This window comes from Anastrepha ludens, chromosome 3 (genome assembly GCF_028408465.1).
Source record: "Anastrepha ludens isolate Willacy chromosome 3, idAnaLude1.1, whole genome shotgun sequence".
Taxonomy (NCBI): domain Eukaryota; kingdom Metazoa; phylum Arthropoda; class Insecta; order Diptera; family Tephritidae; genus Anastrepha; species Anastrepha ludens.
In genome coordinates, this window is record NC_071499.1 from 106,268,788 (window position 1) to 106,286,483 (window position 17,696).

A 17,696-nucleotide genomic window follows, 5' to 3' on the forward strand; every position below is an offset into this window, starting at 1 on the left:
TTAAACATTGAAGAACGGGTAAAGAAAGCAGAAATCGCTTTATGTATATGCCTGTAAGCGTATGCTGGGAAGAAGAGTATACATTATGGTTGTATAAGGCGGTTATACGACCAATTTTAACGTATGGCTCTGTAGTTTGGTGGAAAGCTCTAGAGAGAGAATACAACATCAAATTACTTAGCAGAATACAAAGATCAGCCTGTGCAATAAAAGTCGGTGCGATCAGATTATGTCCTAGAGAGGCTCTCAATGCACTGACACACGTTATTCCGGTAGATCTACATATCAAGAAGATGGCAACCATGAGTGCATTTAGGTTAAATGAAGCGGGTCGCTGGAAGGAAAAAGCTCATGGTCATGCTAGTCTATTACTGCGACAAACCCAGCACACCTCGAAGAGGACTGACTACATCGTCCCGACGGTGACATTCAGCAGAAATTTTGGCAATCTCTTTCCATCTCGGAAAGAATGGAATAAGGGATTCTCACTAAAGAAGTTCGACACTACAGTCTATACAAATGGCAGTAAAATGGATTGTGGTGTTGGAGCTGATATATATTCTCATAGACTTAAAATTGAAAGATCTGTGGGTCTCCCTAATGCTTGCAGTGTCTTTCAGGCGGAAGTACTGGCAATTGGGGAAGCTTGTAGGCTACTAATCGTAGATCCCTCTTTTGAGGGCAGTATCGCCATTTTTTCGGATAGCCAAGCTGCAATCCAGGCACTGGGTTCAGCTACAACAACCTCTAAAGAGGTGGAGCAATTCCTGCTTTGCTTACCATCTTGAGCGAAAACCATAAAGTTACCTTAATCTGGGTCCCGGGACATCGGGGCATCGAAGGTAAAGAAAAGGCGGATGAACTGGCAAGAAGGGGATCTGCCATGAATAACGCTCTTGCAGAATCGCTATTCACACCACCAGATGCAGTCAAGAGTGCAATTTCCCTAACATACCTTCGAATCGCAGATTGTAGATGGAGAGACCAGACAAAATGCAAAATTAGCAGAACGTTATGGCCCACCTACAACCTTAAGTAATCGTCAACATAGATCAACATGAAACGACGGGACGCCTGGAGACTAACGGCAGTCATAACTGGCTTTTGGTCTGTGGGAGAACAAGCAGCCAAAATGGGCATCCCTCACAACACATACTGTCACAGCTGTAAACAACCGGAGGAAAAGGAAACAATCTTCCATTTCCTCTGCGAATGCCCTGCCCTATGGAAGGACAGAATGTTAACCCTGGGTAAACCGTTGTTCGAGAGTCTGGAACAGCTGTTTGGCTTTGATGTCAACAACCTGAACCGTACATACTGGATATAGTCATGCTGTAAATAACGTTGGTAACGAGGATGTGGCAACAAAATGGTGCTGAAGCACTAGTTGGATTCTGGAAGAATCACCACTTAAACCAACCAACCAACCAAGCAAATGAATTTGAGAATTTCAAAAATAATTTAATTGAAAAACAAAATCGTAAATGACGCGAAGAATACAGACAATTTAACAAATTCAATTGGGGGTTATAATTTACTGAGCTGGTAGAGCAATTCAATTTTTTTAACTACAATTTATGCTTCTTTACTGATCACAAGTAAAACTCAACACTTTGTCATAGTATTCTTCAAAATATATTACATATTATGTAAAATTCTTCTTTCATCCAAAAATCCGGTAAAGTAACACGCGCTGCCATTTCTTTACATGCCAAAACTCTGCTTTGTATTGTACAAAAGAGGGCTAATGAAACTACTTATTTTTTGTATCATGGGGTTTACTGCTTAATTTATAACTTTTATGAAAAAACTTAAATTAATTGCCTAAGAGGAAAGTGCATAAAAGACATTTTCTCTTTTCCAGTTTTTGTTTGTCTTTTTCCTTTGTAATTACATATTGTAAATAGATTCACAAAATCAAATTTCCAGTAATATCAGTAAAATGCAGCTAAGAAATTTGTTTTTATTTCGAATAAAATATTTTGTTTACATGGCGATAAATCATAAAACATACTTATTTATTTATATGTGATGTTAATTGCTAGAATAGTACACTCACAGCAACAAATACGTTCGTGCGTATGCAAGCATGTAAGAGTGCACTATTTACTCACTCCTTACTCACGAGCGATGACACTGCAATACTCGTATATTTCGCGAACTCATTAAACAGTTCGAATGTAAGAGAATTGTTTTTGCGCTATGTGCCTGTAAACACGCGTAAGTTTGAATAAGTGAAACATTGTGGTCATCGATCGCAGTAAAGAGTTATAAAATGCATTACAAATTTACTTGTAAATAATTACTAATAGTTGTGCAATATACGTATGAATAAGTATAACACATAAACAAATATGAACAACACAAAGTAACAGCAAAACATTTATAACATAACTCCAAAAGAATATATAAAAATAAATAAAAACCAACATTGGAAATAAATTCGCACGACTCGTTTTGATATGGCAAATGATATTTTGTTATTTACAACTAAATTTACAAAAAGTAACTTTTACCAAAGAAAAATTTTTCGAAAATGATTTAACTACTTTACGCATAGGATATACACATAAACTCTCACTTAAACGCTTACTTAGTTGGATCTGCTTATAAATGCCAGTTTGAAAGGGAAATTTAGTAGACTTTGCACATAGTTGGTAGGCTTAAAAGTATGATTTCATTGCATGGCTGCTGGCGAAAAAATTTAATTTCAGGACATATGCAAAAGTATCAGGTAGGGACTCGATTTAGGAAATGTTTTTTTTTAATTTTAAAATTTATGAGTGATTCCAAAATAACCAAACTTTGATTGCTATCGATAAAAAAATTTCTGAATCGCCACCCAATGAGCCAGACATTTTGACAAGGTATCAAACTTCAAAAACACATGCAAGAAAAATGTGGGCAATATATTTTGATACAGATGCTTTCCATTTCAATTCAACCGGGCTATTCGGGACATGTTCTTCGATTTCGATGTAACTCAAATATGTTGCTCTCAGGTCAAAATAATGAGACACGTGTTTTTTTGTTCGCCCGAAAAAATTTTATTTTCAAGCTTTATCGGCAATTTTGTTTTTCGGTTCAAAATCGATTTTTTTTTAATTATATAAAATTTTTTTTTTTAAATGCTCATAACTTAGTCAAAAATGAACCGAATTTAATAATTTTGGGTTCAAAAGATCGTCATTACTTACACGAGCGACTTCATGTAGAAACAGTTGCAAAAAAGTAGTTGAAAATTTTTATTTTGCAGAAAACAAGAAGTGCGAAACAGGTTTTTTACTCAAAAATGCATTACTCAAAAACAACGCATTTTAGCTACAGGGTATTCCGCTTAATTGAAGTTTGAGGTGTCCTTTTGATTTGGAAAAAGTTATAAAAAAAAATACACTTTTTGAAATATTGAATTTCGAAAAAATTTCCATTTTTTTTCTTTTTTGCTAAATAAAAAATTTTCAACTACTTTTTTGCAATTGTTTCTACATGAAGTCGCTCGTGTGAGTAATGACGATCATTTTGAACCCAGAATTATTAAAATCGGTTCATTTTTGACTAAGTTATGGGCATTTAAAAAATTTTTTTCTTATATAATTAAAAAAAATCGAGTTTGAGCCGAAAAACAAAATTGCCGATAATTCTTAAAAAAAAATTTTTTCGGGCGAACAAAAAAATACGTATCTCATTATTTTGACCAGAGACAAACATATTTAAGTTACATCGAAATCGAAGAACATGACCCGAATAGCCCGGTTGAATTGAAATGGAAAGCATCTACACTAAAATCAATATTTTTGATTGCAATTCTGGAGGATCTTAAACTTTTGCGCCAGACCGAATTTCATGTTAGTGGATGCTATTTTATTGTCCATAAGTGTGGTGTTTCAAAATGTGGCTTTGTGATGACGTGAATTGGAGTGTGAAAGATTAGGAAACTGGATTACACAAATACGCATATAAAATGCTATACTAACCACTTAATGGCACTAAAAGTTTTATATAAATTTTTATATTTGTATATTTGAAATATTTTAACTACAAATTTTTTATTTATTTATATTTTTGAACCTATTTGTTCTGACGTCACTGTCTTATGCCAATAAAAAATAAGGACAACCTTGGAGGTGTAAATGATATTTTAGCTGTTTTCATACAAACACATTACCCTCGTTTGCCAAAAGAACTTGATAACTCAAAAACAATTTTTTTTTTCATGCAGTCCAAGAAATTCATGGCGATATCAATTGGCAATAAGTGAGTTTCCTCTTCGGCAATGCATTAACATACGCAAACTGCCTTTGCAGCACCAGCAAATGTTCATAAATGTAAATTTCGTACCGCTACGATTTTTTTTCATATACATCCCGTTGCAAAATTATAAACACACAACTATTTTTTTTTTTATAAAACTACAGTTTTTGTTAAAAAAAAACATATAACGTAAAGTTTCACACTTTATAGCATTTTTTTATTTAATCAAAACTTTTAACATTTAATCAGAATTTTTAGAGGTTTTCTGTGTATGTTTCAGTGACTATAAAATGACGTTGATTTTTGACAATTTTTTTCACTTAGATGACACGTCTTGACTTTTCTTTCCTACAAAGGGCATGCTCGGACGTTTTTATATGGAAGAAAAAGCCGAAAACCGTAAAAATTTTTTTTTTTTTTTTTCAAAAATTAACAGAAATTTGTAGGGACTGAAGCAGGGTTCACAGAAAATATCTAAAAATTCTGATTTCGTTTAAAAGTTTTGATATTAAAATGATTTTGATACTCAAATGACTTGGTTATACTAAAATGCAAGCGGCTATAAAACTGCATACCCGAAAAATTCTAAAAATTCTGTTTAAAAATTTGAAAGTTTTGATGAAATTTTAAAAAATTGTGTCGAAGCTCGCAACTTTTTTTATATGGTTTTTGTTGTAGTATGCACAATATCTTTGTACAAAAGGGGTGCATTTGTAATTTTTTGGATGCCTATGGTGTACGAATCAGTAGTGGTGGCCCAGGCTTGCCAAAATTTACATTAAAAGTGAAACGATTCATTCGGAAACGATAATAAAATGTATCAAATGATTTATTTTTAGGAATTTTGTGTTTGGTAAATCTTTGAAAATCAAAAGCTTCCTCCCTTAAAGCTGAACGTATAGGTTTTTTCTTACAACCAACAAAAAATTCTTAATTCCAAAAAAGAAAAAAAAACAAGAAAAAATTCTTGTCTCGTATAAAGTAAACACTTTCAATTTATTTAGTGCAGCAAAGCACGTGATCTCAAATGTAACCAAATATAAGCAAAATGTGAAGATTTATACCACAGCTACACCTGTGTTCACAATAATAGCAGCGCTACATATTGCACGGTTTTTACTATTTATTAATTTTTTATAAAAATATATTTATAGTTCATAGGACAACAAAAAATGTTTGAATTCATGCTACAACAAAAATTATTTATTTTAAAATTTCAAACTTGTACCAAATTTTAAAAATTCCACAAATTTTCATTAAAATTCACAATAAATTTTGACAAAATTTTGAGAGAAATTCTCGGTATGCAATGTAGCCAATTTAATTGTGGTATAAAAAAGTGTAAGTTGGGAGGGGCTCAAAATTTGCACTGATTTTTGATAATTTTTGTTTTTGAGGACGTAATGCATTTTCTTCCATCTAACGAATGTTGGAAATGTTTTTGTATGGAGAAAATGCATAAGACCTCCAAAAAAAATTTTCAAAAATCAACACGAATTTTGACCCTCTCAACTTATTAAATTCAACAACATTCAATTAAATTGGCTACAACATTGCATACCCAGAATGTTTAAACACTAAAATTCAATGGGCTATAAAATTGCATACATAGAACTTTTCCAAAAATTCTGAGTGAAAAGTTTGAAATTTTCAGGAAAATCTTTTGCATTTTTTTAAATTTTGTACAAAGAAAATTTCAAGAAAATGTGAAACTTTTTACCCAGAATTTTTAGAAAATTTCATATTTTCATGAACCTTTTTTGAATTTTTTTAAATTTTTTACAAAGCTTGAAATTTTAAGTTAAACGATTTTTGTTGTGAAATGAATAATGCTTTTATCATTTTTCTAGAAATTCTGAGTAAAAAGTTTTAAATTTTCGTAAAATTTTTTGTGATGGTTTTTTTTTTAATTTTGTACAAAATTTGAAATTTTAAGTTAAATGATTTTTGTTGTGAAATGAATAATGCTTTTATCATTTTTCTACAAATTCTGAGTGAGAAGTTTGCAATTTTCAGGAAAATCTTTTGAATTTTTTATAATTTGTAGAAGGTTTGAAATAAAAAAAAATTTCATGAAAATGTGAAACTTTTTACCCAGAATTTTGAGAAAATTTGATATTTTCATGAACCTTTTTGAATTTTTTTAAATTTTTTACAAAGTTTGAAATTTTAAGTTAAATGATTTTTGTTGTGAAATGAATAATGCTTTTATCATTTTTCTAGAAGTTCTGAGTAAAAAGTTTTAAATTTTCGTAAAATTTTTAGTGATGGTTTGTTTTTTTTAATTTTGTACAAAATTTGAAATTTCAAGTTAAATGATTTTTGTTGTAGCATGAATAATATTTTTATAAAAAAATAAATAAAATTATAATAAATATCAAATAAATAAATAGTCTAAACTTTGCAATATGCCCCGCTACTATTGTTGTGAGCACAGGTGTGCATCTTATGTCAAATCTTAAGCGCTACGAGTTAACCGTGATGCATTTCCGAAGAGGCCCACTAACGCATTAGAAAAAATGGGTGTTTTACTTTCCTTTAGTTTTTTTAGAGTAAACTTTCAAGTCGTCTTTCGTGAATTTTTGTAGTTTTTATACTTTTGTTTTAGTTTTGATACCTTTGAAATTATTTTTCAAGTCGTCTTTCGTGAATTTTTGCTTTTTCGACTACTGATGCAACAAACGAGCGATGTGCAGTTTTTATACCTTTGAAATTATTTTTCAAGTCGTCTTTACTTTTTATTAGCTAGTAGGTATATTTTTCGAATTTCTGTTTGCTAAAATTGCACTTACCTAAATTACAAAAATTCCACATTAAAACTTTTACTTTACATACTTTAAATCGAAATAAAGAGAAACTACTTGTAGAGTACACACATACTTAGATATCAATTCGCGTTAAACTACACCTACAGATTTTTACAGTTTCAAGAGTATTTGAAGACATTGAGGCATTACACATACACTTTTATACTTACATATATGTAAAACGGAAGAGAGATAGAGGTTTTTTTTTTTGTTTTATCTTTTTTTTAAACAACTGAGTTCTACATATCCGCATGATTTACGGCCTTTGCTTAATGCATGCGAGTATATCAAAAATAATCGAGAATGTCTGGAAAGTGAATATTCCCAACAACTGAGTGTTTTGTGTACATTTGTCACAGTTGCCAGTCAAAGAGCTATTTGAGCAGCTTTTTGCTTTTCTTCTGTTTCTGCCTAGAACATTTTTCAATAACTTCAATCCATTTTTACTGCCTTACAATTGTAGAAGAGTTTGTATGTTTGCATAGATATACACGTACGGCTTCTTGTATAAGTGTGTGTGTTGTTGTACATTGATAATAAAGAGGCGAGTATATTTAAAATAGCAATTTTGAAAAATAGGCGCCTAAGCTAGAGTTTTTCGTATTTCGTTTTCTTTTTATAATAAATATAAATATTTCCGTCCTTCCGTGACATTTTTCTGCTTTTTAATAAATTTGAATATTTTTTTTAGCTTTCACTGTTTTTTGTTTTTAATACATACATATAACTTATGCTTAATGTTACATTTGTTGCCAATTTTCGTTTTTGTTTACTAGAAATATGCAGCTTTATTTTAATTTTTTCTATTAAATTTCGAAATACAATAATTTTTGCTTCAGTTTTTTCTTCGTCTTAATTTGTTGTAATTTTGTTGTTTACGTGATTGTGTTTGATTTCAATTTTATTTATTTATTTTATTATTTCTTGTAATTTATTTATTAACTTTATTTTTCACTTTTCGTCATCGTCATTCCATATACCGTTCATTTTTACGTCATTAACATCATCGATCTGGCATCTTGTGGTGTTTGCATGCTGGAGTGTTGCATTGAATTTCACGCCTTGGCTCCGGGTATCTTCGACAACACTTTCGTTAGATCGACACCGGTGAGTGCATTGATTGACGGTGGTAATTGTGCTACTAAACGTGTTACATCGTTTGTTAAATTGTCATTGCCACCAATGAGTACGATCTCATCGGTCTTGGCGAGTGGTGCAGCTACTTCGGCAGCGATCTGCAAATAAAATGAAATTGAATAAGAATTGAAACGAGCAAAGGGATTATGAGTAAGCTGTCGTAAAATAGAAAAAACAATTTCATATTTGGTAACACAAAAAAAAAAAAAAGAAATAAAAAAGTCCAAAATTTTTCTAACATTCTGACTAAATAGTATGAGATTTGATGAACATTTTTTTATTATTTTTTTTATTTTGGACAAAATTTGAAATTTGAGTTATACTACATGGTCCAATAAGTTCATAAGGTGAGAGGGTAAAAACAATTTTTTCAACCAAAATTCATTTTATTCTTTAACATAGGTCCTTTCTAGGGCGATACACTTTTCCCAACGTTCTTCTAACATTTTGATGCCTTTCGAAAAATGATCGATAGAAAGTCCTTCAAAATACGCGTCTGTTTCCCATTCAACTTCTTCATTTGATCGAAATCTCTTTCCCTGAAGCCATCTCTTCAAGTTTGGAAACAGCCAATAGTCCCTGGGGGCCAAATCTAGAGAATACGGTGGATGGGGAAGCAATTCGTAGTGCAATTCGTGCAATTTTGCCATGAGAGTCGTTGATTTGTGAGCCGGTGCATTGTCTTGGTGGAACAACACTTTTTTCTTTGCTAAATGAGGCCGCCTTTTCTTGATTTCGTCGTTCAAACGTTCCAAAAAGCTGGCATAATACTCGCCGGTGACCGTTTTACCCTTTTAAAGATAGTCGATGAAGATTACACCCCAAAAAATGCTGGCCAAAACCTTTCCAGCCGATTGTTGCGTCTTTGGACGTTCTGGTCGGCTTTGGCCGGCTTCCAACCACGCTGCCGACTGTTTATTCGACTGTAGCGTGTAGTGGTGGATCCATGTTTCATCCATTGTTATGAATCGACGCAAAAAGTCGCTTGGATTGCGGCGAAACAGCTCCAAACAATGCTCAGAATCCATTATTCGTTGTTGTTTTTGGTTGATTGTAAGAAAACGCGGCACCCATCTTCCGACTAGCTTTTGCACACCCAAATGTTTATGCAAAATCATTCCTACTGACCCTTTCGATATGCTTACGGCCTCTGCTAACTCGCGCACTTTCACTTTACGATCATTCAGAATGATACGACGGATTTTTTTGATGTTTTCTGGAACAACTGCTTCATTTGGACGTCCTGAGCGCGCTGCGTCCTCAGTGCCCGTACGACCGCATCTAAATTCACGAAACCATCGTTCAACGGTTCCGATCGACGGAGCGGAGTCCGAATAACACTTCCGTAGCCATTGGTGTATTCCCAGTGGTTTTTTATTTATTAAAAAACAGTGTTTTATCAATACACGAAATTCTTTTTAATCCATTTTTTCACAAAACCAAAAGTAACTTCATTTAAACGACTGTAACTCACAAACTAATCGGCAAAATCTCATGCAAATTTAACAAGTAGCTCCTAAAGGGCGGTTCTCACTAAATACCATATGCTTTTCATATTGACGGCGCCACCTATGCCTCACCTTGTGAACTTATTGAACCATGTAGTAAAAAATAAAAAAATATTGTTGTGAACGCCACTGATATTAACTGCATAGGAGGAAATGTGGTTGAGATTATTTGAAAAAGCGTTATTATGGTCTGATTTCGATCATACGAGGGCGGTTCAATAAGTACCCGTGTTTGATGACAAAGGGCGTTCCTGAGGGAAGTTGGTGTTAGCATTGTGTGCTGCCATCTATCAAACGGCGGCAACACAAATTTCAGACTGATTGATAGATTAGCTTGGATTTGGCAGCTATTCCAGTAAGACATGTTTCGTAATATTCGCTAAGATGGAAAAAGAGCAGTATCGTTCGATAATTCGCTCTTTGTTTTTGGATGGGAAAAAACGCGAGAAGATAAAAGCAAAGTTGGACGCTGTCTATAGAGATGCTTCGCCATCTATGACAACAGGAAGATATTGGTTCAACAAATTTAAACGGGGCGAATATCCGTTGTTGATTCGCTCCTCATCCTTAGCGAATATTACGTTGATTCGTTCCTCATCAACAACGGATGTTCGCCCCGTTCAAATTCGCCCGCAGACGTGGTTACCGCGGAAATCATTCAAAAAGTCCACGACATGATTCTCGTTGATCGACGAACGAAAGGGAGCAAAGTAACAGAGCCCATCGGTGTGTCGACCGGAACGGCAATTAATATTTTACATGATAAGTTGACGATAAAAAATTGTCGGTCCGATGGGTGCCGCGATTGCTCACGGTGGACAACAAGCGGATGCGATTGCTAACTTCGAAGCAGTGTTTGGAGCAATTTAAGCGAGATCCGAAGGAATTTTTGGGTCGAGTTGTCACAGTTGATGAAACCTGGATTCATCATTACACACCAGAAACTAAGCAACTATCAAAACAATCGATTTCTCCCGGTGAATCTTCGAAATGGTGAATGAAATGGAATTCGGTGAATGGCGACGATTTTTTGGGATGCGAACGCAGTTATGCTCATGGATTTTTTAGAATAATGAAGAACGATCACTGGACAATACTACAGTGAGTTATTGGGTCGCTTTCATCAAAAATTGAAGGAGACACGGCCGCATTTGGCGAAAAAGATGGTGCTGTTTCACCACGATAACGCTCCAGTACATTCATCCGGAGTTGTTGCCGCCAAGCTGCATGAATTGCGTTATGAATTGCTGATTGCTTATTCACCCGATCTGGCTCCCTACGACTTTTTCTTGTTCCCTAACATGAAGAAATAGCTCGCGGGAAATAAATTTAGTTCAAACGAGGAAGTCAACGCCGAGACAGAGGCGTATTTTGGAGAGTTGGACAAATCAAATTTTTTGGAGGAGTTAAAAAAATGGCCGGAGCATTGGGACACGTGTATCTTTTCTAAAAGGGGGCTATGTTGAAAAAATTGAATTGAATTGAAAAAATGGATTCTTCATGGATCTTCTTCGAAAGATCAGAATTTATGTTTTGTATGTTTCCTATAGGCTTACAGAATACTGCAACACTTTGCCGATGAAGAAGGTTAGAGATATACCACGCGGCAGAATAAAGGAGAGTAATGCCTGCTATACTACGACGTAAAAACTTCATAGAATTACTTCTGGTATAAACTGAATAATAAGCGTGTGTTCATAACACTGCGTTACAAAAACGAACTTTTTTTCTGTCCTATGAACGAAATATACTTTTTCGGAAAGGGGAGGAAAAATAAAAATACACGTGTATCGGCGATTTTCATGTACACGTCAGAATTTTTTTTTAATATGTATAAAATATAGAGCTCGTAGTCCGCCTGTGTGAAAAACTTTGGATCAATTTTTAACCCTTTTTCCGTAATCCAATCGCGCTGAATTTTTGCAGGCAGACTCGTGGAAATGTTTTTATTATGTAAAATTAAAAAAAAAAATTTTATCAATTCTCAGATTTTCTTAAATTTTTTTTTTTTTTTAATTTTTTTCTAAATTTTCGGCATAACTTGAAGGGACTCCAAATTTTTAAACAACTTATTAACCTTTAATTTATTGTTTCATTCAACACACTCTGTGCCGTTTGTGTGTTTGTTACAGTTCCGGAAGTTCCGATCATCTGACAGTTGCGCTACTAGGAGAAGTATACTTTGACAATTGTTTTAAGTTCTGTTGCGCGAAAACGTCTTTCTGTATATTTCATCTTACAAAAAATGCAGTGCCCGACTCGAAATAACTTTTGTTACGTTTGTGGTTTATTCGCACCAAGTAAAAATTTTAAAAATATTACGAAAACAGTGGTTAATTCGTTTCAGAAAATCTTCAAGACTGCTAATGTTCCTTACTTGTGGTATACTCCGGTCGTGTGCGACTATTGCTATAGAAATTTATGCAAGTTTACTGATGGAAGGTCAACAATAAAGTACTCTGTACCAACAATTTGGCTACCACGTACGGAGCACTGCGGTGAACTGTGCTACTTTTGCGTAACTTTTACTCAAACTAAAGGGTACCAATACTTTCGCCGAAACAAAATTCGCTACGCTAATGTAGAATCGGTTATTCCAGCGGTTCTGTACTCGTACTCACCAGAAGAACGTATAGCGGCTTCTATGGAGATTTTTGATGATGTTCCCGAATTAAGGGATGGAGAACCAACAGTAGCACTTGCATCGAATGCGAGATGCGGTGAACCAGAAGCATCGGAATTTGTACCAACACCCAGTGAACTTGGGACTGCAGTGCCGCATTTAGTAGCGCAAGCCGACTTCAATGACCTTGTACGAGATGGAAATTTGTCAAAGACAACAGCCGAACTCTTTGCATCTCGCTTTAAGCAGTGGAATATAGTGGCGGCTGATTTTAAAATAACAGCCGCTCGTGATCGACGTAGCAGTATTCCATGTGACGAATTTTTTAAATTGCACGAAGATCGGGGAAAAAAACCTGGCTTATTGTTTATTTTAATAAAATTAAATTAATAAAAAAATCGGGGTTTTATATCTCTATTTTAATGCGGAGTGAAATACCTTTCTTTTGATACCTACATCGGCATATCTCATGCAATTTTTTTTTTAATTTCGAACCCTGTGAAACATTGTCAGTGGCAACACCTAGGTGAAAAGTCTAGAAATGTGAGACACTATCTGTGTGCCTAATTTCATTCAAATCCGTTAAGCTAATCCTGAGATCGTGTGGCTATACAGATATGCATAGAAGAATTGCTCGTTTAAAGTTATAAAATACAAAAAAAAAACAAAATTGTGACGTATACATGAAAATCGCCGATACACGTGTATTTTTATTTTTTATCCCCTTTCCGAAAAAGTATATTTGGTTCATAGGACAGAATGTGTGTAACGCGGTGAAGAGAAATTTAAATGCGAGGTGAAAGAGGGATAGTTTTAAATTTTTATTCTTTTTGGATACACCTTAAAATCAAATATAATTTTTCTATTTATGAGGAATTTGCATTCTAATTGTGGCACTGATTACACCGTGTGACAATGAAAGCTATCCAAGAAAAATTTCATATGCACATGAAACTATAGATTTTGTATCGTAATGCATACCCATTTTTTATTTCCTCATATATCTAATTTTTTAAGGACTTGCAAGCCGCAAAGGGCAAAATAAAAACAGAGATATCCATCGAAAAACGAAAAATCTTTACTTCACTTAATCAGACCTATCACTGGCAATTGCAGATTGCGCAGAATTGGAATATGGGCCACTGAGTGTCAGGAGACTCCAATATAGCTTATTCTTTAATGCAGCGCTATAGCGCGGTCAAGGTTGAGACATCTCGACTAATTGCAGCTAGAAGAAAGGCTTAGCCCGACCCAGCTCTATCTTAAGTTTAATAAGGGAACTGGGTTTGGATGAGGCACAAAAGACTATGAGGTAGAAGTGCAAACCTTAAACCTACCTATTCTTGGCACTCAGAGTTGCCTCAGCCTACCGCACTGTCTCTGGCGCTGCAGTCTTTGTGATCAGACGTGGGTGAATAGAATTGGATGCTTTATGTATGCCGTTCTGAGCTCTCCCGAAGTAATACAAAAAGTATGTAGTCCCGGGAAGGCTGTCTACCCAGAAGGAGTGGCCACACCACTCGATGCAGTAAACGATGGTCGCTGTGAGTACGAAATCATTTTGAACTCTACCTCCCCTCACAAAAAAAAAAGAAAAACCAATTGTGTCACTGAATCTAGCGTAGTATGATTTTCGTAGGTTCATCGAAAAAGTCATAAATATGGCCACGGCGAATAGCTAAGTCGAAAATTCGTAATGAATAGAGTTTCAAAGAATTTGTCTGACGTGTTTTGGTTGTCGGAGAAAAGTTTCAAACTAAAATTCAGAAGGATTGATTGAGTACTGTTACTTTGCCAATTTTTTAAATACAGCAAATTAGTAAAATGTGAGTCATCAATATTCACACAACTTGGCAGCACTCTTTCTGGTTCACATTGATTCAGTGATAGCAGATTTCTCGTAGTCGTAGGGTTGTATACGTAACTTTTCTACGACGCGCTTAGTGATACGAGGGTGCCTTTTATATTTCGGGATTTGGCAACCCTGGTGTTGCAATCTGGTAACTGACAGCTGTATCGCAAAGTTAGACATTTTTTGGCTTTTACGTACTCAGAACGTTTTGAAATACCAGCGCTATTTGTGTTGTTTACATTAACTTAAAAGATTCATCTCGGTCCAAAAATGGAATTAAATCGTGAACATTTTCGTGCGATTATTTTTTACAACTTTCGACGTGGATCAACTCAGCAACGTTGCATGGATGATGAACTTAATTCATTTTTTGGCGATGAAGCTCCATCAAGGACCAGTGTTTATCGATGGTATGGTGAATTCAATCGTGGCCGTAGTTCACTCCAAGACGAAGTTCGTGAAGGTCGTCCAAAATCAGTTGTTGTTCCGAAAACCATTGATGCTGTGCGCGAACTGATATTGCAAGATCGTCATGTGACCTATTGAGATTGAGACAATCTTAGGCACTAGTGGGACCAGCATACATTCAATATTGCATAAACATTTGACTGTCAAATAAATTTGTTCGCGTTGGATCCCACACAATTTGTCAATCGCTCAAAAAAAAGGCTCGTGTCGATTGGTCGAAGGAAATGCTCAAAAAATACGATCGCGGGCCTTCAAAACACGTCTATGACATCGTGACAGCTGATGAATCATGGATTTACGCGTATGAGCCCGAAAGTAAACAGCAGTCGACTTATGGGTGTTTCAAGATGAGCCAAATCCAACAAAAGTTGTTCGCGCACGAAGCACTTCCAAGCAAATGGTCGTCTGTTTTTTCGGAAAAACTGGACATGTCGCAACCGTACCACTAGAACAACTGCATTTTTGAGCACCCAAAACATCGAATTAATGGGTCATCCGCCGTATAGTCCTGATTTGGCACCGAATGACTTCTTTTTATTCCCGTACGTAAAAAACAAACTGAGAGGTAAACGTTTTTCGACACCTGAAGAAGCGGTTGCGGCATTCAGAATGCATGTTTTGAAGGTACCTCATTCAGAGTGGCAAAAGTGCTTCGACAATTGGTTCAAACGCATGCAAAAGTGTATAGATCTTCATGGAGAATATTTTGAAAAACAATAAAGTGATTTTCGATGGTTAAAATTTGTTTTTGTTCTCTAATCCCGACATATAAAAGGCACCCCTCGTAAGGTTGCAAACTGTTTGCACTCGATTCACGTATGCCTGATTACATACGTACATATATGTGTACATATGCATATTCGGAGCTTTGTTTTGATAAGATAAGAGGAGCAACAAAAACAAATAAAAAACAGACAAACAGCTTTGAGGTAGTCCCACTCACCTTAGGCAGAGATTCAAGTACTATGTTCATAATGGCAGCATCACCGTACTGCCTATACACCTGCGCCTTACACTTCATGCTGAGGGCCTCCGCTTTGCCCACCACTTCAATAGCAAGAGCCTCAGCTGTACCAATTTTGCGTATCTTCTCGGCCTCAGCGCGGGCAGCTTCGATTGTTTGGCATCTTTAAAATACAGAAAATAAAATCGGTTAGCGATTTTTATTCAAAGCAAAACGTTTCCGCCTACTCACTGTTTGCCCTGTGCTATAGTTTGTACACGATGTGCCTCCGCTTCGGCTGGCAGTTTCACGGTAGCCATGAGTTCGCGTTCCTTGCGTTGCACTTCCTGTGCTTCGATTTCGATTTGTTTACGTCGTTCGACAACTTCGATTTGTATCTCCTCATTACGTATTCTTTGGCGTATCTTCGCCGCTTGCAATTCATAAGCCAATTGCGATTCGGCCTTCGCTGTGTTGATCTCCTGATCAAAGTTTGCTTTCTGCAACTTATACATACGCGAATTGTCCTCGATCTTAGTATCCGTGGAGTATTTTACATCCATGGCGCTTTTTTCACATTCAGCTTCGCGTATGCCGGCGTCACGATTGGCCTCAGCCACGCCCGCATCGGCGTCTCGCTTAACGCTCGCCGTTTGCGCCTTGCCCAGCGAGGCCAAATATTGCACTTCATCGTAGACGTCCTTGATGGTGAATGAGAGTATTTCAATGCCCATGCGGCCGACATCAGGTGCGGCCACCTCTCGCACCAGCGCTGCGAATTGGTCGCGATCTTTGTACACCTCTTCGACTGTAAGAGTTCCTGTAATTGTACAAGAAAATATATGGTAACTACAGATGTTTGGCAAATTTAAAGGTTCTAGATTATATGAACTTATTGCTAGATTATCCAAGCATATCAGCAAAATATTAATCTTATGTTTATATGGAACTCCAAAGTTTTTTTAATACAGGGACTTGATAGTTTCATACATTACTTAATTTTCATTTTTTTGTTTTTTCCTTGTTCACTCCTCTCGCGAGCATAGGGCCTCGACAAGACTTGTCTTGCGTTGGTTTCGTTAATCTATTTGATTTCTGACAGGGTAGGTGATTAGCCTGCCGCTACCAGTTTTAAATAGTGGGAATGCCCACTTGTCCTTACTGCTTGGAGCGTCATCTGTGTTTCACATTTTTCTGCCAGAAGAATCGCACAGATGGTTGAGCACTTCGCTAAATTTGGTGTGTCTGCGCTATTACCGCGGTTGCCCGCTTCCTCTTGCTGGCACCACTGAGTTTTTGGGTTCGAGGAATGAGTTATTTTTTTTATTTAGAAACAGGGAAAGTAGATAAATGTGGAAAAGTGCGAGGACCGTGCTTAAGGGGACAGATACCTGTAAACGGCCATATTTTCCCTGATTTTCATTAAAATTATTTAAAATGAAGAAGTCAATATATTTTTTTCAAAATTGGCATACAGTTTATTTATACATTAAAATAATATAAAATATTTATTTTTATTTTAATCATTTAAAATAGCGGATGTAGACTCAATTCTTCCAGGAAGGTCGCAGCGGGGCTTCTCAATCGGCGGGCATTGTAGCATCGGCGTCAGTGACCTGAATACACAAAACCAACATTTTTTTGTTTATTAATGTCATAATTTCTATATGAAGTAAAACAAAATGGAAAAAAATATCGCGAAGTTTCCTACTATTTTTGCTTCGAAAAAATTATTATTTCAATATTTTCCAAAGTTTGCGAAAACTTGATGGCCACGCAAATTTCATCATTTGTACAGAACAATCGTCTACTCTCTCCACTACAATCTGGCTTCAAACAAACACAGTTGCTCGACTGCAATGATGAAAATACTGGACGACATTAGAATTAGTTTTGACAACGGAGACTTGACTCTACTTTGTTTACTTGACTTTTCTAAAGCATTTGACTCAGCGAATCACAAATTACAGTACAATCGTGATAGTCCGACATTTCTTAATCCGACACGTTCGGTAAACCGACAACCTCATAACGTCTATGGATGCAATTGGCATTATTTTATTTTGATCAGTCGTAGCAGAGCAGCAGAGGGGGATTGTGTTTTGTT

At 35.6% G+C, this 17,696-nt stretch overlaps 1 protein-coding gene across 1 annotated transcript in view; it reads right to left on the reverse strand.

The window, feature by feature from the left end:
- Nucleotides 1-6,492: 6,492 nt before the first annotated feature.
- Nucleotides 6,493-17,696, reverse strand: part of LOC128858708 (flotillin-2) — a 32,210-nt gene continuing 21,006 nt past the window's right edge. Inside the window, exons 2-4 of the mRNA XM_054095186.1 lie at nucleotides 15,842-16,409; nucleotides 15,590-15,773; nucleotides 6,493-8,293 (exon numbers count right to left, since the gene is read on the reverse strand). Coding sequence (XP_053951161.1) covers nucleotides 8,114-8,293; nucleotides 15,590-15,773; nucleotides 15,842-16,323 — 846 coding nt within the window. The 5' untranslated portion in view covers nucleotides 16,324-16,409 and the 3' untranslated portion in view covers nucleotides 6,493-8,113. The remainder of the gene's footprint in view (nucleotides 8,294-15,589; nucleotides 15,774-15,841; nucleotides 16,410-17,696) is intronic.